Raw genomic sequence first — 23,198 nt, 5'->3', positions numbered from 1 at the left:
TGGAGTAGCAGTGACATCCACTGGCCTTGGTTAATCACAAGTTGTAATTTATAGTGCTGAGGTATGGGAAAATCGAAGGTCTTTGCTTATCCCATCTCATTTGTGAGGTTGAGTATAAGCTGTTGACCAAAATCAGATGCATTTATGACCTGGATGCTACTATCTGCTAAGATATCACATTGAAGACAGCACATACAGTGTGTTTCACAAGCAGAGTTCCCAAGCTCTGGAAGTCACTGGCTCTGTTAGATTTCACAGGAACACTAGTGTGTCAAGGAACCTGTTTCTCTTTAGGTGCAAGAGTATTTTGTGCAGAGATGCATTTGTGCTGTTCTTGGATACCGTGTTTGTGTTATTGGGATTGATGTTAAACCAAGCACTTTATGTATATTTGGTTATCTGAGCAAAGAGTATGTGATCTGTAGGAATAAGGGAGGAAAATGGTCCCTTCAGAAGCCCAGGATTTTGTAGTAATTGCTCTGTACAGCTTTTCATACGCTTTCACTCCCACCCATTCGAAATGAAAACTTTTGAAAAAAAGTCTGCCAGCTACTCTGTGAGTGTATGGTAAATGTGTGGTAATTACCTGGTGGCCTTCTTTTCCTCCTCAAAATTCAGAAAGCATAAAAAAAAAATTTGTCATGCTTTGTAGTTACAGGAGAAGAAAACCCTACTAGTTCTGCTTTCTTCCTTCCAAGGAACCACACAAGATTTCTTTCCTTGACTGAATAACCAGCATGATCTCTTTTGTTGTTTGCTACTTTGTTTTGCTTTATAAACTCATTAGTCAAGTTCCAGATTTGCTTGCCAAACAGTCTTGGAAATTATTCCCCTCTGCCCCCCATCTCCCTCCGCCTTGTTAAGCATTTTAATTCAGATCTCATGGGTATGCAAATGTTTTCCCTCTGTCTGTGAATGATTTTTGTCATCCAGTCTTTTAAAAAATGTGTCTCACTTAAAGAATTCAACAACTGAACATAATCTTTTGCTCTGCGTTGATACTGAAGTCTTATGCTGCAGTTTTTGAACAGTACTGTGAAACAGATAAAAATAGTAATAAGGAGGACTTAGATGCAATTAATCTCACAACCATTTGTAAGGAAATTTGCTTTAGAGGACACACAGATTAATCTCTTTCTTCTGTTCTGGAGACATGGAAGTTTTCAACAGCTTTTTCATATTTAAGGAGTGTAGAATGGAGTAGTTAAAATTAGTTGGGAGATAAATTGGTCTAGTGAGTAAGGCATCTATTTTTTGAATATATGGAGAGGGATATAATATTAGAAAACTTTTTTATGGTAGTATTAATAATCCCAAAAAAGTAAAGAAAAAGTGCTGCAAAATACATAAACAGTTGCACTTTAGTTCTAAATAACTGCCTACAAATAGGTATGTTAGAAACTATTGATGTATACACTTATTTTATGACAGCTTGATTCTCATGTGCTACAAGGGGGCCCCTGTGAGATGGTAATGAAGTTTATATAGAGAGGAAGAGTACCCTGGTCTGTGCTCGCTTTCATAGCAGGACATTACATAAACTGTTTTATGAATATTTTGAAGTATTTACCACTGCTGTCCTATGAATTCCCTTCAATTTTTCAGCAGCCAGTAAGGGCTTTTCAGCTTGGAATCTAGATGAGGTTGGATTTGTAAGACCTTGATTATGTAGTGAATGTAATAATAAAATATGGTAGTAGGACAAAGGAATGACTATTTGAAGGCTGGTGAGTGAAAAAAGAGGAGCAAATACATTCACTGTCAATCTGAGCTGTGACCAGAAGGAGCTTTGTTCTTGGCTCTGTGAAGATGCTTCATTATCTCGTCATGTGAGAGCAATTGCACTGCGTCTGATGACAGCAGTGAGAGAACTGCCTTAAAAGAAGAGTGGATGAGTTGAGCTTTCTGGATGTGTTCTGTCTCTGAGGCATAAGCCTACTCTTAAAAGTGTGTATATTTATGCAGGTATGCTGAGGGATGTATCTCTGCTTGCTACAACTGTACGTCCTACATACTTCATTCTGTGGGCTTCACTCTTTTAATCTAGTGTTTGTTTTGAAAAGTGTTTTACTGTGACCATGTTATTTAATTTTATTTATTAAAAAACAACCAAAAAATCAATAGCTTTTAAGAAACAACCCAAATAAATAATGAACCAAAACATTCATTCAGCTACAAGTATGATCTTTTCCAGTCTAACACAGAAACTTTCTTAAAAGTCAGGGTTCAGTTTATGTAATCCTGGCTATGTATTTAAAGACTTCACAGTCATTATCTTACAACATGCTTCTTCCTTTAGCCTGTTATTTTAAGTTTAGGAGCCAACAGAGTTAAGAGAAAACTGTCTTCCTAACATGTGCCTACCTTGTTTGGTTTTTTCTGTTTAGGAAAAAAGCAAAAAACAAAACAAAACAAAACAAAAAAAACAATTGTTCCAAACTTAAGATTTACATGAGAAATAATGATTTTCTTTTTGTGTTCATGTTTTTTTTCACAGAAGAGGAATTATTCAGTGATTTGTCCATATTCAATGAAACATGTGTGAGGTGGCAAAGGAAAACTGGAAGACGGGGAGTGCAGAAAACATACACAGTAAGTAGGGCAATATTTGAAGTATTTGAGATTGGAAGTAACTTTGTTCTGGTTAAATCTGCTAAACCAGCAGTGGAGATTTATTGTGTGGCGTTTGTTTGTGTGGTAATTTGTCTGGATCTTCCCAATGAAACACCTAGAAACCTAACCCAGGTGGCTGCAAAACCTAACCCAGGTTATGTGCAAAACTCAAAATCTTGGGAGTCCCATTCCAATAAATCACCTAAACACCTGCTTGAATCTGTGAGAAGTTTCAGCATAAGTTTATGCATCAATGAATTCTGTTGTAGAGCTTAAGCTCCCATTACCAGAGAAAACATTGCAAAACTTGGGCTCCATCCCTATCTGTGACCCAAGTATTTCAAGTGAATAGCATATCACTTAGAGATACTGGATGTAACTTGTTTTAGAAATGCAAAGTATATTGAATTAGTGTGCCTTGCTCAAAAGGTTCAATGTTTTTATTTTTTTCCCAACTATAAGCATAAGAATAAAAAAGTAGTAAGAATGTTTTGACAGTAACATCCTAGGAAAGGTTTGGGGGTTTGAGGTTTTTTTTTTAAGTATGTACAAATAAGGAAAAAAATAAAAAGGGGATTATTTAGGGTCTCTAGGGTAGGTGCATTAATATAGCAAATATGTTTAAAGACTGGGTAATAATTTTGGAAAACAACCCATCTTTCTCCTCCTGTGTTATAAACCGATGTATTTTTAGTTTCTATACTTTTACTGAGGATTGCTGAGATGGAAAAAACAGCTTCCCAGTTCCCCTAACAGTTCAAACCTGGGTTTTATGTGCCCAGTGGTAATTGGCAAGCTGTTGATCTCTGATATAATGTGCTCTATGCACATGCTCTTACCTGAACTCAGCTTTCTGCAAGACACTTTAGAATAGTCAAAGTAGGTAAGTTTTTTCTGTCCCTTCATGTCATACAAACAACAGATTTATTTTCCATTGCACTGGGACAATCTTAGCAAGGCTTGTTTTTTATCCATGTTTAGCATTCAGTCTTATTACTGTTTCTGTAGGTCAGGGGGAAAAATCAGAAAAAAAGAAAGACAGTAACAAGCAAATGTAGCTTCTAGACGTGTGCTATAAATAAGAAACGGTATTTGTTTACATCTTACTGTTTGTGTTGGAGTTATTTTCAGGGTCCACAAAAGATTGCTAGTAGATCGGATTAGATTCTGTAATAGATTCTTCTATTTGTTTCAGAAATATAGGGAAAAATGTGAATAATTTTAATAGCCAGAAGACATTAAAGATCCCTCTTGTAGCACCAAAACAGTTAGTCAAAAGCCTATTTTTCTGGTTGAAAGGATTTCTAAAACAGGTGTAACCCCACATTCTCTGTAAGAACTACTAAGATTAAATGAACTAGTATTCTGAATTTTGGAGAGCCACAACCAATTGCACTATTGTTTTTTTTCCAATAGTTTCATATACTGGGCCAAAGGTGGGATGAGAAGATATTCTCAGAAGATGTGATATTTAACATCAGTACAAGTGAAGATAATCCACAGGTGTGTTTAGAGCTGAATCCTGCCAGTAACTACGTGGTGAATATTACTACCATCTCTTCCAAAAACATCACTGTCTCAGTTACAGTATCAGTTCAAACAAAGGGTAGGTTGTGTTTTGTATTCTCTGTGCTTACCAAAGGACTTGCTGTGCTGCAGAGTTCACTGATTTGACTCTAGCAGGCAGGGAAATGGGCTGTTTCCTAGACTTTGTAATTCTTTGTGCTGACTACGAATGTGTAGACACTGTCAGCATCCTCTTTTTCTGCAAAACGTTTTTCTTTCTGCTGACTGTGGCCATTGCAAACAGAGCAGTGGCAGTGTAAGTGCCCTTCAGAAAGATTCAACAACCTTGCTTCTTTGGGATTTGCCTTCTGGCTGAGGCAGGATTGGCTACAGGCCAGAATTTATTCCATGGTGCAGTGCCTACTGGTTTCCATTTCTTGCCTTGAAAAATTATTCTCTGCCCGTGGGAGAATTCCCTGTTGCTTAGCTGTGTGATACTAATCTAAGTGCTATCAGCATTATTGACAATGCTCCTATGTTTGCCACTGATTAACAGTGTTCAAGTAGTTTTCAGACAAGGGATGTTCTAAGAGAGGGTCTCTGTAGTATTGCAGTCATGGGAACTTTAGGCTTGCCTTCTGACATGATAATTCTGGTGTCACAGACCTTGAAAAATAATTGTCTTACAAATCCACAAAGATGCTTTTTCTCACTTCCTTTTTCCTAAAGGGCAACAAATTTTATTTACATCAGAAGGTCTGAACCCTTGGATCTTTCTGTAATTATAACCTCCTAGGCCTGGACAAGTTTCCTGAATAGTGTGCTTCGGTTTCTCCAAAAGCCATTTTCTCTGGAAGATAATCATACTTTATTTGCCATGTTTGTTCATTCACACAGAAATGAGATTGTACCTTTATCTCAGAAAATAATGAAATTAAACTCCTTTTTTAAAAATTTATTTTCACTACTCATATTCAATTAAGTCGAAGAAGGTAACATTTTCATAATAAGATGATTCCTTTTTTAATTGTCTCTGCAGTAAAAGAAGCTTTCAATAATGTATTAATTTTTAATGATACCTGCTTGAAATGGCGGAGAAATGTCAGGGAAACTGATGTGGAAGACAGATATTCAGTAAGTGACAATCTATGTTTTGAATCTAGAAAAAAAATTTTATCAATCACCTTTGTGAAAAAAACCTAATTTTTCAAACACTCACTGCTGGAGGTGTTCCTCATTATAATATTGTGCCTTGTAAAAACCCAGAGAGTAAGCTTGCATGGCAGCCTTCAAAAAAGAAAGAAATCACTATGCTCTGTTGTAGTCCCCTGATTCTTGCTTAATTTTTCCTATGTTATACTCTTATTTTGCTTTCCTTATCTATACTTTCAAGTTTGTCATCTTCAGGCCTCAGACAACAACTCTATTCCAGTTCCTCTGAGTCAGTTCCCTCTGCCTTGTGATATGCCTCTAGTCTCCTGTTATCCCAGCATGGAATTTCCACATGAACTATCTCTGCCAGGACTCTAGACCACCTGCTGTTCTCTCAAGTCTCCTTGGGCTAGGAGGCACTAAGAAATTATCTAAAGGCATGGGATCTATTTAAAGGAAAATTATCACTTGATTAAAGTACATTTCATTAACAGAGGAATAATTCAATCAGGAGAGGTCTAAAGTTAATAACTTCATGATCATTTGAGTAATCAACAACAAAACGAACAAACAAAGCAAACTACTGAAACAAAAAAAAGCCCCATGGGTCTGTAAATTTGCCTGGAAAGAGAGGTGCCTGAGACAGATCCTGAAGTGTAGCTGGCACTTTGGCATGGGTCAAAATAGCTTGATTTTGTCTTGATCCTCAGGTTGCAACCAGATTTATGGGGTTGTAACTTACTTTTGTAACTCACCATGAGGGTATATTACTGTGAAAGTGAACTGTTCCTGGAAACCTATATGTTAGCAGGAAATATAGATTGGGGGAAACTACAGTATTAAAAAAGAGGATAGACTGGAGGAGAAGTGAAAGAACAAGGACAATGTCAGATCTGATCTGAGGGAGTGCAATTCCTGTCAAATTTTGGAAGCTTTGGAATCTGAGTAACTATCAGTGTGAACAGTTTTGGTACTCTGCATTGATGTGTTCTGCTATTTCTTCTAATTAAGAGCATGAGGTGACTGAATCCAAGTAATATATTAAAATACTGCAATTTCCACACTGTGATTGATTGGTTGCAGTTTCATGTGCGTGGCCAGCGTTGGTACCAGAAGGACTTCATTCATGAGATGACCTTTGAACTTACCACACACAAGAAAGCTCCTGAAGTTTGTTTTGATTTGCAGCCAGGCACCAATTACTCCGTTAATATTTCCATGGTAGCTTTGAATTTTTCATTGCTCGTTTCCATGACAACACAAATTACAGGTAGGTCCTGTCATTTATTTTATATATTTACAATAGCTCCTAGTTGGGTGCAAGAGGCTCAAGCAAATCAGCATTGTTGATCTCAGTGTTATATGGTGGGTTGTCAAAATACTCTTTCCATGCTCAAAATTGGTCATTGTTTGTTTTCAGAGATTTCATAGGGTTTACAGTCCAGTGGCAGAAGTGGGAGAGACATGAGGGTGCAGAGTGTTGAAGTGTCCTTCTGGCCCAGCAGGGAAAAGACAGTTTGGTGGGTTAGATACCAGATTGGTATCTAGGAGAGTCAGGTTAAATCCCCTGCCCTGTTAGAAGCTAAGTCACTTTTTCAGTGAGAGTTAACAGTGCAACTGCACTTTGTATGGATATTTGTGACAATAGATAACACTAAAAGACACAGGAATTTTAGGGTGTAGAGGGTCCTGCAAGTACCTAGGACAGACACCTTTGCCTCTGATTGGCAGAGTACAGAACACAAAAGGCATTTGAGCAAGTACGGTTCTGTAGGGAGAGCCTTGGCCTCACAATTCAGCGAGACATATGGCACTAAAATGCTGTGATAAGAAACATCTTATAGCTAATTTCTTTGTTTAGAAACCTTTGTTTTGCACCTTCCTCGTACTGTCAGACTTTCTCTGTTCGGCTATTACTGCTGCAGTGTGAAGTGCAATGTTTGATGATGGTATCGCCTTTCCCATCGGGAACCTGAGTTGGGATAAGTAAGAGACATGGGAGCTCCCTGTTGTCTGTAACTTTGTTCAACCACTAGATGGAAGCAATTCTCTTCTGACTGCTTAGGAAGAACTGGGGATTTCTGGGGATTTTTGAAATCGATAGTGTTACTGTATTTTTAATAGTAAATCTGATGGTTTTAAGCTTCATGAAAGGCAAAACATCTCTTGTTTTCTAAAGCTACTCTTTAGATACACAATGAATTGGATTTTTTTTTTAATGGATTTATAGTAATGATCTGATAATTCATTTTCACAAGTTTCCTGTTGTGCCAGGGAGTAGTGCCTGTGAGTTGATGCGTCTTTTTTAAAAAAAACGAGTAAGTTGTTTCAGAATTCTGTTGACTTAGGTAATTTTTGAATACATACTCAGAGTATGAGCTACTCAGTTGTAGCTCTTTACTCTGTCATCCTGTGAGGTATCCTAAATTCTGCAGGATTGCATCAGGTCACTTAACTCAGCAGTGCTCTGGAAACACTTTGCAGCAGGTGCTGTGTGAAGTGGTATTTGTGCCTTGGCAGCTGGCGTATTTTCCTCTCTGCTGAGTTAGTGCTTCATAAATGCACAAGCATAGCCCCAGGAAAGGTCCTTGTATGCAATTTAGGTCATTGCCATTTTGAAAGAAGATTCTACTACACGAGCATTCTTATATCTGGTAGGTCCTTATTTTGGTAAGCAGTAAAAGGTAGTGTTGCTCTGTCAGGAGTCTTTATCTAAGGATAAAGGAGTCTTTATCTAAAAGTTTCCATGCAAACAGTTACTATGCTTTTTTCCAATGGAAAACAAAAAAATAAAGGTATGTCTTTTTGCAGTTGAAACTGAGTGAAAATTAAAAAGCCAATCATGCTGCAAAACCCACCAAATAATGAGAATTTAAATAAGATGTTAAATGTGTTACTGTCTCATCTAAGATGAAAAAGATACATTTGAAATTATTCTTCTGGCAGTGTACCTTTGACTTCTGTGCCTTCTGCTTTTGGTTTTGCATGGTCTATAAAAGCAACTTAATTTATATAAAAACTATTTATAATTGTAGAGGTAGGTGTATAATTTTCTTCTTCATTTGTCCACTTATTTTGTAATCCTGTATATAGTAAAACCATACTGTACCATGTAAATGCGAGATATGCTTTAAGCATACAGGCTCTAAGGAAACAGAAATTTACAGAAGTGTTTTACGGTTTATGGCCTCATTGGTTAAGGTTTCATATGCCATCCTTTAACAAGTGCATGGTTAGTTTGTCTGTTTCCACTGCTAGGAGGAAATACAGATGTTGTGTCTCCTCAACTTTCACACACCTCCTACATTTTGAGAGCTTGGGAGGTCTTAACTGTGGTTTTTCAACTGGTATGAAGAGACATGTCCCAGACAATTGGATGATCACTGCTTTACAGACTAGATTTCCTGACAAGGATAATAATCTCTGTAAATTTTTAGACTGTTGCAGAATACAGTGAGTATGTAAATCTTAGCGATAACTTTGTGTGTTTTTTTCAAAAAAATAAGATTTGTAAATGCATGTTATGAAATTTGCTTCTATATCCTGAATATCTGTATCTGCATACCTTGTGAATATATTATGTCCATAGTATTTCTAAATCAAAAAAAGCAATAGCTCAGTCTTTTATGTTGTCTTTGCTTACTTTAGAGAAACTCTCAACACCTGTCTACCTGAAGTAGGAAATTTCAGTCAATTACAAAAAATGATTAGGCAGTCATTGTATTGTAGTTGTAAGAAAGATGGTAGCAAGATCTTTTAATCAAGAAGGGAGTTTGTGTCTGTTTCCAGAGAAAAGGAATGTCTTGTGGGCATACATGCAATTATACTACTTACACATGGCTCTGTTCATTTTCCTTTTGGAATATCATTTATTATTATCATATTATTATTATGGTCAGACAAGGCATTGTTCTTAATTTCACGGCCTATTTTAATATATGAATTTAAGATGATTGAACTTTGGCAACCATTTTTCAAGAGTTTGAAAAACAGAATAATAGACAAAGTGCTAAGACTTTTTTACTTTCACTTCTAATGTTCTAAATAGGAGTAATTTCTACAGTTGAACCATATCAAAATTCTATTGATATTTGAATTTGTGAACTTTGAGTAGATTCTTTATGAAGGATATGACAAAACTGTGGGGTTTGGAAAGTTCATGAGTGCCTACATATTTAGAGAATCTGCCTAATCTTTTTTTTTTGGTTTAGAGCAGTCCACTGTGACTTTAGGAAATCATAAGACAGAAAAGATTTTTTTGTGCCTGAACTACCAGTTATATTTCCTTCCTGAAAAATAATACATATTAGATTCAATAATTGTTTCTCATTGCTCTTCCTCCTCTGAATTTTCTGCTTAGAATCAAGGTGTATTTTGAGCTTGTTCAATGCATACTATTCACACATCCTACAATTTCTTACATTTTTGTACAAGCACTTTCCAGTGGGTTTGAGTAGGCTTGACCCTGGGTCTGTATTCCTCAGACAGTTTAAGTACTTCCTGTGTTTGTCAGCTGCTATTCTTTTTGTTTAGTCCCAGGATATTCTTACAGGCCACATTCTCTTGCTTGTGTATCATCTTTCTCTATGAACACTTCAGTCAGAATGTAGACACTCAAGCAGAGAGCCTAGAAAGTGACTTGAATTAGAAGAAGTATTCCACCACAAATGAAGTATAATCTCCTAGAGTTCTGCACTTTTGTGTTTGTATATGGATAACATACTGCATCACAGATCAGGTTGTGATGTGATTTGTTCACCTGCCCATGGATATACACATGCACATAAAAGATAGACTGTTACTCTACTCTATTGTATGATGGAAAAGACACTTATTCTTTCATAAGGGGAATTCTTCAAGATCTGGAAAAGGAGGGAAAACCCAAAACCTACTTTCCAGTGAGGAAGTGAAAGACTGTTGGAGCTGTAGTAATCCAACAACTCTTACTGTGGCAGCACATCAGGTCCTCCAGAGAGAAAATCTGGAGATCTGGTGGATCTGGAAGAATTGAAGTGTGCAGCTTCAGAACACAAGAATTGCAAAGAAGGGAGTTTCTGCTTTACGTAATGGAGAGAGTGATGAAAACCTGAGTGTGATTTCTTTTTTTTTTTTTTTTTTTTAAAGCAGGGAAGAAATTAGATGCTAATCATGTAAACAACTTTCATACATATGCATGCACTTTGTATTTTTATGCACTGACTATTCAAATGCCTGGTATTTAAGTTCATATGAACTCCACTTCTCTACCATTTTTCTGAACTCTTTCATAGTAAGAATTTTTCATAAGTATCTGTGAAGTCATAATAATTCTGAACAGTTCTTCTCTCATTCTGTTTACAAAGCAATTGATATCAATGACACGGCCTCTGCTTTAAAACCAGTGCTTTGCAAGTGGAAGAAAACTCTGCCTTTTTAGTCTTTTCCACCAGTTTGAACTGGGACCTCTTTAGTAAAGGCCTGGTACATTACAAATTTATAGTGAAAATGAAATGAGTGAAATGCAAAATGGAAAAAAAACCAATACAAGAATAGGCTATGTGGGGGAGGAATACGGATTGTAAATCCTGTTCGGCTATGAATTTATATGAGAAAAGGTCATGTGTACACGCTGTTAGTATTTCCATTTTAAGATACAATCACAGAATCATAGAGCAGTTTGGGTTGGAAGGGACCTATAAAGGTCATCTACTCCAACCCGCCCTGCAATCAGATCAGGTTGTTCAGGGCCCTGTCCAACCTAATCTTGAATGTTTCAAGGTATGGGGCATTGACCACCCCTCTGGGATGCCTCTTCCAATATTTTACTGCTCTCAAAGTAAAAAATGTTTCCCTTACTATCTAATCTGAATCTGCACTCTTAAATTAAAACTATTACCCTTTGTGTTGTCAATACAGACATTAAAAAGTCTGTCTCTGTCTTTCTAAGAAGCTGCCTCAAGTACTGACAGGCCACAGCAAGGTCTGTCTGGAGCCTCCTCTTCTCCAGGCTGCACAACTGCACAACCCCGTCTCAGCCTTTCCTCAAAGGAGAGGTGTTTGTCTCTCTAATCCTTTTTGTGGCCCTCCTCTGCACTTGCTCCAACAGGTCCACTTCTTTCCTGTGCTGAGGAGCCCAGAACTAGATGCAGCAGTTCAGGTTGGGTCTCACAAGAACAGAGTAGAAGGAAAAAAATCCTCTCCCTTATCCTGCTGGCCCCGCTTTGTTCGATATGGCACAGAACACAGTTGGCTTTCTGGACTGTGAGGGCACATTGCCAGGTCACGCTGAACTTCTCATCCACCAGCACTCCCAAATCCTTCTCCTCAGGGCTCCTCTCAATTCGTCCTCCACCCAGCCTGTATTTGTGCTTGGCGCTGTCCCATCCCAGGTGCAGCACCTTGCACTTGGTCCTGTTAAACCTCATGAGGTTCCCATGGGCCCATTTCTTGAATTTGTCCAGGTCTCTCTGGATGGTATCTCATCTCTCAGGCACATCAGCTGCTCCATTCAGCTTGGTGTCATTTAGCTCTATGTATTCCAATAGTTTGATAAAGCTAAGCTGCTTAAAGTTACACTTTCTGGTTGGCTAGGCTGCTGATAATGCTGCCTTGCATTGCTTTAAACATTACATGTGGAATACAACAAAGCTAGTTAAAGCAGTTAATAATAATAATAATATATCTATAAAACATATACCTCTTCTCTTTCATGAGGAAGCGAGGAAACTCGTTCTGTTTACAATTTGCCTCACTCTGAAATCTGATATTCACTCAGGAAGGTTTGAACTTCATTGTTTCTCAGGGCAGACGAGCAGAGACAGGTTTTGAATCCTCATCAGAGAAAGAATATCTGGGCAATTGTTGCACTTCCAACATCACTAGATCCTACCAGCACATTTGCCTTTGTGTCCAGCTTACTGCCAGGTGCACCCCTTGCTCCTCGTCCCAGGGGCGCTGTGCTGAGAGCTCCAGGTCTTGTGGCTCTTGCTCTATCAAAGTGCTGGTGCTGGTGAGTGCCCCTCTGTCAGAAGGAAAGCTGCATCCTCTTCCCCAACCTGGCACTACAAGGAATTCAGTTGATTTCCATATTCTTTGCTTTGGGTGGATGGCTCACAGAAGAGAACCAAGAGAAAGAAAAAGGTGGTGTTTTCCCTCGGGCCCCTTAGTTGAAAAAGCACCTTGCTGAGTGTTCCCTGACCAAATTTTCCTTCTCTACCACGGCCAGGTACTGTGCCAGTGCCTTCCTCTCGGTTCATAGGGGCAACTGCCGGTGCCCTGTGCCACTCACCCCATCATGGCAGCTCCAAGGGGAGCAAAGGGCTCCTGTGCTGGCCCAACCAGGGGCAGGAGGCTGTGCTGCAGAGCGCTGAGCACCGGCAGGGGATGTGGGGAGGGGCTGCCACTGCAGCTCTGGGTGCTCGCCCTGCAACTCCAGCATCCAGCACGGTGCTGCAGAGCCCTCTGCACAGCCAGGCCAGGCCCTCACATCACAGTGGCTTAGGAAGTGGGGCGGGAGCAGGGGGGGCTGTTTGCGGGATCCCATCACAGACCTCTCTCCCGAGGTGAGGAGGCTGTCACGCCGGGTCCACACGTGTGGAAGCACCAAGCGTGCCCCTAACCCAAACCCCAACCCCCAACAGCTCCCATTCTGCAGCCACTGCCTGAACACCCCCCTGGGTCTGCAGAGCTATTCCAGGAGTGAACGCTCAAGAGTTTCCTACGTTGTGTTTTCTGTGTTAGATTTTTACTCCTAGAGATCACAGGGGAAAGGTGCCAGAGGAAGAACCAGAGCAGATGATAAGCCATAGAAATGTTCAGGTAGAGATGAGCCAGGAGATTTGGGTCAGATTGGATCAGCTGCACACATGGCAGCAAAGGCAGATGAGCACAATGCAACCTGGAAGCGGTCTGTACGAGTAGCACTGAGATGTAGGGGAATTTACCTGCAGAGCACCCAGTCCAGGGGTTCTCTGCAGCCCAAAGAAGGGCCCCATCAGGCTCTGATACAGAAAACCCCTGACGAGGCACAAGCTGGTTCCCTGCCTGTTGTGTGGCTGTGGAGTACACTCACTTGTGGGCATGGGGGCAGGTCACTTGCTGGGATGTTCAAGACTGAGAGGTGCCAGCCAGGGTCCCCTAAAGCACATCTCCTTGCTTTCATCTTTCCTTCCTTGCCTAGGATCCTTTGACTTCAGAGACATCCTGGCCCTTGGGAGTATTTTGCCTGAGGGAAAGGACTATTTGTGCAGCAGAGCTCAGGTTTTCCCAGTGCAGGAGCCAAACTCCCAGGAGGCCGAGCACAGGACTGCAAGCAGAGCTGTGCCTGGCTGGTGACACAGCACCAGCTACTAGTTCCTTTTTTACTGTCTGCCTCATAGAATTCATACCTTTGTGATGATGAACAGGATGGTGTGACGTTTGGTCAGAGATCAGGAAAACAAAGGCCACAGTCAGTACAGGGAATCACATGAGTGGGATTTCCAGAAATGACCCGTCCTTAAAAAAGATTTAAATGATCTTTTTCTATAGATGTGGTCTTGATTTATTTATCCACATTCCTTCCTTTCCTTCTTGAAGTAATGTTTTTCACTAAGTCAAAAATCTCTTTTCACTCTCTATTTTAAAAATTATATTTTCATATGTCTTCAGACACACAAATGATAAACAATCTTTTCTGTTGTACCAATGTCTCGATCATATTTTTTTAGTTTTACTTTATTAGCAGAATTTTTGATTTCCTTGGTTTAAAATTCAGTAAAAACCTTTTGGACAAAAATCCCTCAAATAACCATGAAAAAAAATCCCTTGTTTACAAGAAATTAAGATCATGAAAGTGGTCTTATTTCAGCAAAGGGTTGTTTTAGTTAAAACCTGGCCTTCAGAGGAGCCTTTGATTTAATTTCTCTGGACTGTAAGTTTCAGTGAAGAGTTGCCATGTGGTTTTGGACTTTGTGGTTCAATTCCATTATTATTTTTCAAGCTTTGTCATTACCATAAAATGATGCAGGGAAGCTGTAAAGAGAGCTGTACTGGCACCAAGAAAAGGTTTTTCAACAAGTTAGATTAAGTTTAACAGGTATTATGCATATCCATATGTAGTGTGGGATAGAAATGGATTTGTGCATTCATTTTTTATGTGACTGTGTAAAAGGCAACTTACAGCCTTGTTGCCTGTATTATATATCGAAAAGTTAGTAGCACAATGTTGTCCCTGAGTTAATGTTTCAGAGCTGTACAAAAGGTCATGTGACAGGAAAGGCGTTAAATGTTCCTGTTACCACTCCTGAAGAATGTCACAAAAGTTCACATATTCCTTTTATTGCAGTGATTCGGTTGTGCAGTCCTCAGCAGGAAGCAGTATAGGCATAAACCAGGGCTTTGCACAAGAAGTAAACAGCTCATTTCTAGGATTAAAGAAAAAAAATAGCTCTTTTGTTGTGAAGTGGTTTCGTTATAACTAATAGTGAACTGCTTTCAACATGCTAACTTCTTCTAAAATGTATGATTACAGTATAGCACTAGGCAGGCTTTTGTCCAGGCATGTGGTGTTTCTTTGTGCTTCTACAGTCGTAGGCACTTCCTGTCATATGCCTTCTTTCCTGTCACTTGTCTTCAGGTTCAGAGGGACAATTGCTGGATGGATTCTTATTGTAGAAAATTAGCCTGCATGTGAAATGTTCAAGTATTATCAACATAGCACTGCTATGACAAGGAAGTGCTTAGAGTGGGATTATCTCTGGACCTATTTGCATTTCTTGCTATGTTGTCTGTTTTCCTGGTGCTGCTACAGATATTTTAGTCTGTTTTGCTGGTGAAAAGTTAAGGAAAAAAAACTCTTTAAGAAAGGCAAGGTGCTGGCAGCACCTGAACAGAGTGGAGGATCTTGCTTTCTTCTCACAGCCCACCTACTGCAAATCCTCACCTCTCTGTAACATTCCCCCCTTCCCTTCACTCGTTCTAGGTGCTGTTAAGTCAGTATTTTTCTGTGTGGATTTTTAAACCTGGTAATAATGATTACCTCCCAGCAGATTTTTTTAATGTTATTTTTAAGTGTTAAATTTTTGAAAAGGTTCTTCTTTGATTGAAGAAGTCATACTGGGCAAATACTACAAATGGAATAACTCCTTCAGAGTTTACTTTCTGGTCACTGAAGCAAAAATGAAATCTATTGCTTTTAATTATTATTATTCCTCCTTTATGTTGTTGCACACCATTCACTTGTCTTATTAAAACAGGCAGTTTGTCTACTGTATGCATAATAATTAGTATTTCTTACTAGAAACTAAATATGGCAAAAGACTCCAACCTTTAAAAGCACTATGTTTTTCCAGATTTTGCTCTGTTTTACCCACTTGCTAGGGCTGTCAGTGCTGGATGGCTGTGTATTTTCATGGTTTGCATTTCCCTGTCAAATTACAGAAAATTAAAAAAGTAGTTGTTATGCCCTTAGCATCTTTTTGTCCCATTTCCCCTTGTACTGCTTATCTGGAAAAATAATGCAAAACTGCTGCATGCAATGCAGATTCTTTCTGGTATTAAATAAGAAATTCCCAAGTTTTTTCTTGGAAATTGGAAAATTCTTAATAGAAATTAATAATAGTGTCTCCTGATGATCCTGAATGTCAAAGGAAGGGAAGATAGGAGAAATATACCAGATGAATCTACCCTGACATCTATATCTTCCTGTCATATATATTGTCCTGTTGACAATGTCCTGAGGAACCACTGAAGTTAACAGAAAATTTATGACCCCTAAATTATGTTTTCTTAAGTTTGCAATGGGCAAAGGACAATAAGATTGGCTGTCAAATGTCACTTTGTTCATTTATTTTGTTCAGGTGGAAATTCTCTCTGTACATATTACAATATCTGCAGTTGCAGAGGTGTTGAAAAGACCTGAAGCAAAGACCATTTCCTGTTCTTGCAAGCAGCCATGCAATACACCTCATTAACTCAGAAAACTCTTAGTTTTCATAGAATCACAGAATATTCTGAGTTGGAAGGGACCCACAAGGATCATCAAAGTCCAACTCCTGGACCTGCACAGGACAGCCCTGAGAATCACACCATGTGCCTAAGAGCACTGTCCAAACATTTCTTGAACTCAGACAAGCTTGGTGCTGTAACCGCTTCCCCAGGGAGCCTCTTACAGTGCCCAGTCACTCTCTGGTGAAGAACCTCTTCCTAATATCCAACCTAAACCTCCCCTGATGCAGCTTCATGCCATTCCCTCTGGTCCTGTTACTGGTCACTGAAGAAAAGCGGATCAATGCCTGCCCCTCTGCTTTCCCTCGTGAGGAAGCTGTAAACCACTATATAAATCTTATTCTCATTTCAATCCTAAACATTTGTAGCTGATTTCTTCACTGGTAGTTCACCCGTAGCCTGGTTTTGAAAAGAACATGGTAAAGAGAACTACCAAAGCAGTCTATTTGGCTAGGTCAGCTTTCAGGAGGTTCTCTTGGGGGTGATTTTTGTCAAGGGTAAGGTTGGTGTTTTTCTAGCTAGGGATACCTTTATGGTCCATTAGCTTTATTTTGGACATACTGTGCTTAAGTTGTATCCCTTCCCCCTCTTTCATCTGAATAAAGCAGAGGTCATGTTAGCTTTCAGATTTCCTCTTCATAGGTTACAAAATGTATGAACCTAAGATTTTGGTTCCCTCATGTAAGATGATTTCTTCTCTGTCCATGTCTTCCTTGTATCCTGTGCACTGGTTTCTCAGAGCTCTGTTGCAATAATGATTGGAACTTCAGACACTAAAGTGGTCACACCTGAGCCTTGAGCACCTTTGGTGGCACTATTCTAGTGTTACATAAATCTGTTTCTTACGCTTTTCAGAGCAGACTTTCTTTTCTTTCTGTTGTCATTTTGGTGACTAACACTCATTCTGATGTGTACTAATATGATCTTCCTACTAATCAAATGAAATCAGAATATGTAGCATAAATTCTTGTTAGTAGTTCCAAGTGTATCACTTTGTATTTTATACGGATGAATTTGATCTTGTTTTTGCAAAACAGTAGTTGTAAAGGTGATGCAATTCTTCTTGTGTAATGTCTATTTCTAGCATTGAGCAGCAAAATTCATCTATACACAGTGGGATTTTGCACAGTGATTGTGAACAAAATGCCAGACTTAGTACTTCCTTTTAGTCTTTAAAGAACCCCTTTATGAACCTTCCTGCACCCCAGTACTTCTGCTTTAAACATGAGGTATTTTTCTATCTCCCTATTGTTTACCCTCTTGCCAGTTCTTCTAACAGACCTCATTCTGCAAAATGAATGATTTTCTATGCTTCAAATGTACGTGCACCTGTCTGTAATCCAGCTGTTTGAAAAATCCATGCATTTCAGAGAGATTTTGCCTGATGTAACTTAACTTCGGCAGATCTGCGTTTTCTTTTGGTTCTCTCCATGACTTTGATTATTCTTTCTAGATCTGAAACCCTGCTTTTCTGTACATTAGCACTGCATTTGTTACTCTTTATTACAGATATCACACCAGCAGCCTGATATACTGGTGTTCAAAAAGCCTAGCCATATCTATAGATATTTGTGCAAGTTCTTTCAGACTTCTGGGGTAGATAGTACCCATGCTTCATACTCTGCCCCCTTGGTTGTGCACATTGAAGCTGTTTTCCTTTTTGCTTTCAGGCTGGTAGTGGTAATTTCCATATCAGTGTGCAGCTGTCATCATTGCCATTGAAATTAGAGGGAGAAAGATTTGTTCAGTGTTGGCCTTGATTCAAATTCCCACCAAAACAGATTAGAGCTCTGTACTGATACTGAAATCCAATTCAGGGAGCTGGATATTACTAACTGACTGCGAGGAAGTAACTAAGGAAGTTGCCTTCTTGCAAGTACTTTCGGTGCTACTAAATTCTCCTCTTTTCCATACTGTTTTATTTCTTGCAGTGGGTTTTGTGCCCCGAGTTTTGTATTTTCCTTCTCCTTGGCCATGCCAGATACTCTAATAAATAATACTGCATCTTCCAGGTCTACTGTCATTTTTGGGCACTAGATAGCAAATATACTTCAGTGCAGGGTTTTGAGTTGGGGCTGCCAGGCTGTCATGCTCATATTTGCTCTAGGTTTTACTTTACCAGTTTTAATTTGCCTGCAGGCTTTGTCTGTCAGGGGTTTGAGACTCAATGAACAAGGAACTTTTGGGGGAAAAGTAGCTAAGAACTCTGATACCCAAAATATTTCTAAAAACCTCTCTGAAGTACTGGTATTTGTTTACTTTTTTAGATCCCCCTTTCCCAGATGTAGAATTTGTTGCAGTAAAAGGTTCTGCACCCTTGCTTAGACTCCGGAAAGCAGAAGATCAAAATGGACCGATCAGGTTTGTCTGTGTGCTCTTCACCCTTTCAAAAAACATTCTGCAGATTTATATTACTCACAGATTAGAACTGTTTCTGAGGGTTGGATTATTTTTATTAGCAATGGGAGAAAATTTATACTGTAACTCACAGTTTCTCCTCCTTTAGCAAAGTAATATTTGCTTCAGACTCTTCTCTGTTTTCTGGAACAAAATCTGGTTGTGATAATTGTGAGTTTCTGCAGTTGGGTTTGTGGTTTAGTTCTGTTTTGTTTTTCTTTTCCCTTTATCCACAGTGAGGTTACAGTAAATCTTTACTGATGGATCCAAACACACCTCTACTCATGTGATGTTCCTTTTCCAACGAACTCACGCATCCAATTCCCTTTTTTGACCCCTAAGAGCCAGAGTAAATAGTGAATAACAATTTCAGAATTTATGCATACTCTGAAATAGTGTTTTCATATTAGTTTATTGCTAACAAAATATATTTCTAGAGAAAAAGGATTTACTAAGTGCTGTTGGTGATAGAAGGGAAAGGTAATCATAATTCAATATTACAATGAAATAGAAGATATTTGAAAGCTAATAATGTTTCAGGAAATGACTAGTTTAACAACCCTAATAAACAGCCCTTCTGTCATTGGATACCATAGACTAAACATTGTTTTGAGAGGTCTGAAGACAGGCTTTATTTATTTATTTACAAATGGTACCTGTCCTTTCAATAGAAAAAGTCTTGTTTCTAGGAACTTACACATCATTTTTAGAAGCAAACAATGTCTTATTTCATAGGTGAACTTTGACGAGAGGAGGAGGAGGAGATAGCCTGAAATATCTCAGTTTGATGTTTTTCTGAACAAAATAAACATTGAACATTAATGTGCAAATGATGAGGAGCTCTAAGCTTTACATTCAGTGCTTTTGGATCAAAATGCAGTGGAACACACACTCATACACACAGATATTTTAGTATAAGAAGTGTTCATATTGGACATTGATAATAAGAAACAGTTAAGAGGCTACAAATAGAAAAGACAGTATGAATTAATGAATGTCTATGCTTTGTTCATTGAAGTAAGGGCTAATATTTACTCTTTTTTGTTTCACTCTAGTCTGTATCAAGTGATTGTGCTTCCTCTGGGTTTGCAAAGCAGTTTTATTTGTGACTCCTTTGCTGCTGCAACTTTCTTTAGTAACACCACTGATGTTAAAGGATATGTGGCAGCTGAATTTCGGGCGAAGGATGTTGCTGATAACATGTCAATTGCTCTTGGAGACAGACATTACTACGGGAAGTTTTATAATGCTCCTTTAAAGCTGGGAGAAGAGTATTGTGTTTTTTTGAGAATAATAAGTGAGTGGAATAAGGTAATGGATATTTTAAAACCTCTTTCTTACACTTGTTGAATGAAATGTTACTGGGGAAAAAGAGGAAAATTTTAATGTGTTAAATTTTTTATGATTCTCCAAGGATCTCTTAAGTTGACTGAATTAGATTAAATCTGATGTTCTTCAAATATCTCTTTTAATTCCTTACAGATGTTTATGTCATTGTAATGTTGAAGCAACTCTGGATGTCAAAAGACAAACAACAGAAAATTACTAAAAATGAAAGGCCATCACTGCCCTCAGTAATTGAGGATGTCTTTATTGGGCCAGAATTTAGTGAAACAGATTAGTATGAGAATTAAAAAACTACTCCTTTACCCATTTTAATTTTTAATCCAATGTTTTATTCTTGAAATGACGTGAAAAAATGTATTTTATCACGTGTGTTACCTTCCACGAGCCATGGATGTCCATGGATATCAACTCCAGCTCCACTGAGAAAGCCTTGTGGAAAAAAAAGTATATTGTTAGCATTAAGTTTTTTATAATTTTAAAGTAAATATGCATTTTTAATTAGAAACAAAAAGTTTCTAGAATGTACATCTGGTCTAGTTTTCTAGTGGTATCTATCTCAGGGGTCAGCAATGTTTTTATAATAAGTTCCAACCGTAGGAAGTTCTTCTCATATGGAGCAAGTGATAACTCTTTCTGTGCAATATAGTTTGTGAATGTCAAATATAAAAACTGAACTAAGCACTCCTTAATAAAGAAAAAAAAAAAAACGCCTAAACACTGCCTCACCTTGCTATCTGAAAAATATTAAAATAGAGTTTTTAGGGCTTTGTGTATACAGCAAAAAGCAAGGAGGCATGCAAAAACTGATCTGTGGGTCACTTATTTGGAAGCCTATACACAAATCTCAGTAAGTTAAAAGAACTTTTGTTAAGAAATGTGACTGCCTCAGTCCAAATTGAGTGAAATAAAACAAGTACATGTTTCTGGTATCTGCTGACCTGTGCAGCACATATTTTGTGTGGTACCTACTTTAATAATAGACTGAGAAGTTTCCTTATAGCAGAGATGAAGTGGTTTCTGATCATAACTCTGTTTGTCATAAACTTTTAATTGATTGTGGGAGAGGAAAAAGTAGGGAAATGACAATAGAAGGCATTTCAGTTCATAAATAATGTTAAGTTAGCCCAAAATGCCCTGGAATTTGGACAATGAGCTGTATTTTTTAGAAATATTTACTCTATGGAGCAGGATTGTTTATCAGTCAAATGTGTAAAAGTTTGGCCTCTACAAGCACTGCTAAATACATCCTTGAACTTAATTTATTTATCCTTGGGTTTTATGTGTTGTTTTCCCTAGCTCTTTCCCTTCAGTATTTTCTATACTGGGGTATTTTTCCTTTTGTTACCTGTGTGGAGGCCTTTCTTGCGCAGAACAGAACCAATTGCTTATACATCTCTGGCAGCTTGTTTATTAAGTGGCTTCTAAGTTACTTTATTCTTTCTCTTTCTAATAGATTGTTTCCTGATCTTTCATTGCTAACATGTGCAGACATATTTTCTAGGGCACTGATTTAATGGATTATTATCACTGTCATTTGTTGAAGTCACTCTTGCGTCCTTCAGTTTAGAATGCACCAGCTCCTTAGTACACAACCAGTATGCAGTATGACTTTTGTTAGCTGTTGAAGTACACAAAGTTACATACAACACTTATGAATCAGTTTTAGGGTTGGAAATACCAAACAGCTTTGGTTCACAGCTCTGCTTCTTTGAAATGGGACTTAGACCAATGCTTCAAAAGTACTGGTTTATCTTTAATTCTCAAGACGTTACATTCTGTGCAATTGGTGGTATTAAAAGGCCAAAAAAATTCAAAATTATGAATTGTTGTTCAGTTTTGAGAATTTCTGAAAATCTGATTACTTAACTAACTGAATTTGGATTCAAGAGTTAAGATTTAAAAGTTGGTTGGTTTGTTTTTGTTTCTTAGTTTGCTTGGCTCTCAATTATTATTACCTGTGAAATCAGCATTTCTATAGTGTTTTTAATTTGTTAACACATTTCTATTTGAATACAGACAAATTAGAAAGAGATGCCATAGACTTTTAACTAATGTTCTCGTTATTGATTTTTATGTTCTGGCGTGCTTCAGGGTCCCCTCTGTCTCCAGATCCTCTCATACTGAGAATGGTACAATTTGTGTCATCATGGCTTGATTGTAAACTTTATTGTCATCATTCCTAATATAGCTGACATACTGTGTTCATTTATGCATTTTTCAGATTTGGAGGTCTTGTGAAGGGTGTCTGCTGTGAGGTTTTTACTTTCCATTTATTTTTCAAGGTGGACTATTTAAAATCCTTATTTCATTTATGCATTTTATGCAGGATATCCAGATATGTTAAAAGGCTGGTCAGATGACCCAAGGAGATCATTGGGGATACACATGGAAAGCAGTTAGGAAGTTAACCTTACTTAACTGGAACAAATTGTCCACCTTTAGAAAGGTCCATCTCCATGAGGGATGATCCTAATTAAATAGCTCAAAAGCAACCGATGCCTATTTTAATCTTCTGAGATTACTTTACGAATTTCATGCTGTGCAGAAAGCCACAGCTCACAGTGAAGGGAAAGAACTAAAAAAAGAAAAAATTTGGAATCTAAACTTATTTTAGTTTCTTTACCATAGCTTTTGTTCGGTGTCAGCAGCAGCTTTTTTAGAATCAAACAGTTTGTGCATCCAACAGAAGTAAGAGCAGGACTGTGAAAGGTGAAGGTGACATAAGCTTTTCAAGAATAAAGCTATGGGTGTTTTTTTGGGTTTGTTTGTTTGTTTTATTTTTGTTTGGGATTTTAGTTTTTTTAAAATTGGAATCAAAACAATCCCTACCACGAGAGAAATCTGTTAAAATTAGCCTAATATGAATTATCTGAGGAAAGTGTATATGCATGACAGAATGTTTTTCCTTCAGAACTCCTTTAAGTCTGCAGCTGTGGAAGTGATTTCTGTCTGCAGTTTAGCTAACTGTGTTCATGCAAGTTGTCATATGGACTTTAAGATCAGTTGGATATTCAGGTATTTAGAGGAGTAATTTCGCATTTCTGGAAAGGTTCTAATTGTATCAGAGAAAGGAATTTATGGTTTGATTTAGTATAAAGTGAAGAAATGTGAACATTTCTGGTGAGATTCATGGGACTTCTGTAACTTCCCTGATAGGCAGGAGATGACTAATTTTCTGCACACTAGAATGTGTCATGAATGTAGCTATTTCAAAATGA

The 23,198-nt window shown here is 38.1% G+C and overlaps 1 protein-coding gene across 1 annotated transcript in view; it reads left to right on the top strand.

Moving 5' to 3' along the window:
* Positions 1-23,198, top strand: part of SUSD1 (sushi domain containing 1) — a 42,838-nt gene that overhangs the window by 13,784 nt on the left and 5,856 nt on the right. The window contains exons 8-13 of the mRNA XM_050328608.1: positions 2,498-2,592; positions 4,030-4,219; positions 5,159-5,253; positions 6,355-6,541; positions 18,504-18,597; positions 19,689-19,944. Of these exons, the coding sequence (XP_050184565.1) occupies positions 2,498-2,592; positions 4,030-4,219; positions 5,159-5,253; positions 6,355-6,541; positions 18,504-18,597; positions 19,689-19,944 (917 nt within the window). The remainder of the gene's footprint in view (positions 1-2,497; positions 2,593-4,029; positions 4,220-5,158; positions 5,254-6,354; positions 6,542-18,503; positions 18,598-19,688; positions 19,945-23,198) is intronic.

The sequence above is a fragment of the Myiozetetes cayanensis genome, unplaced genomic scaffold, assembly GCF_022539395.1.
Source record: "Myiozetetes cayanensis isolate MyiCay16 unplaced genomic scaffold, myiCay2020 scf4, whole genome shotgun sequence".
In the NCBI taxonomy this organism is placed as follows: domain Eukaryota; kingdom Metazoa; phylum Chordata; class Aves; order Passeriformes; family Tyrannidae; genus Myiozetetes; species Myiozetetes cayanensis.
This window is presented reverse-complemented; position numbering and strand designations above follow the sequence as displayed.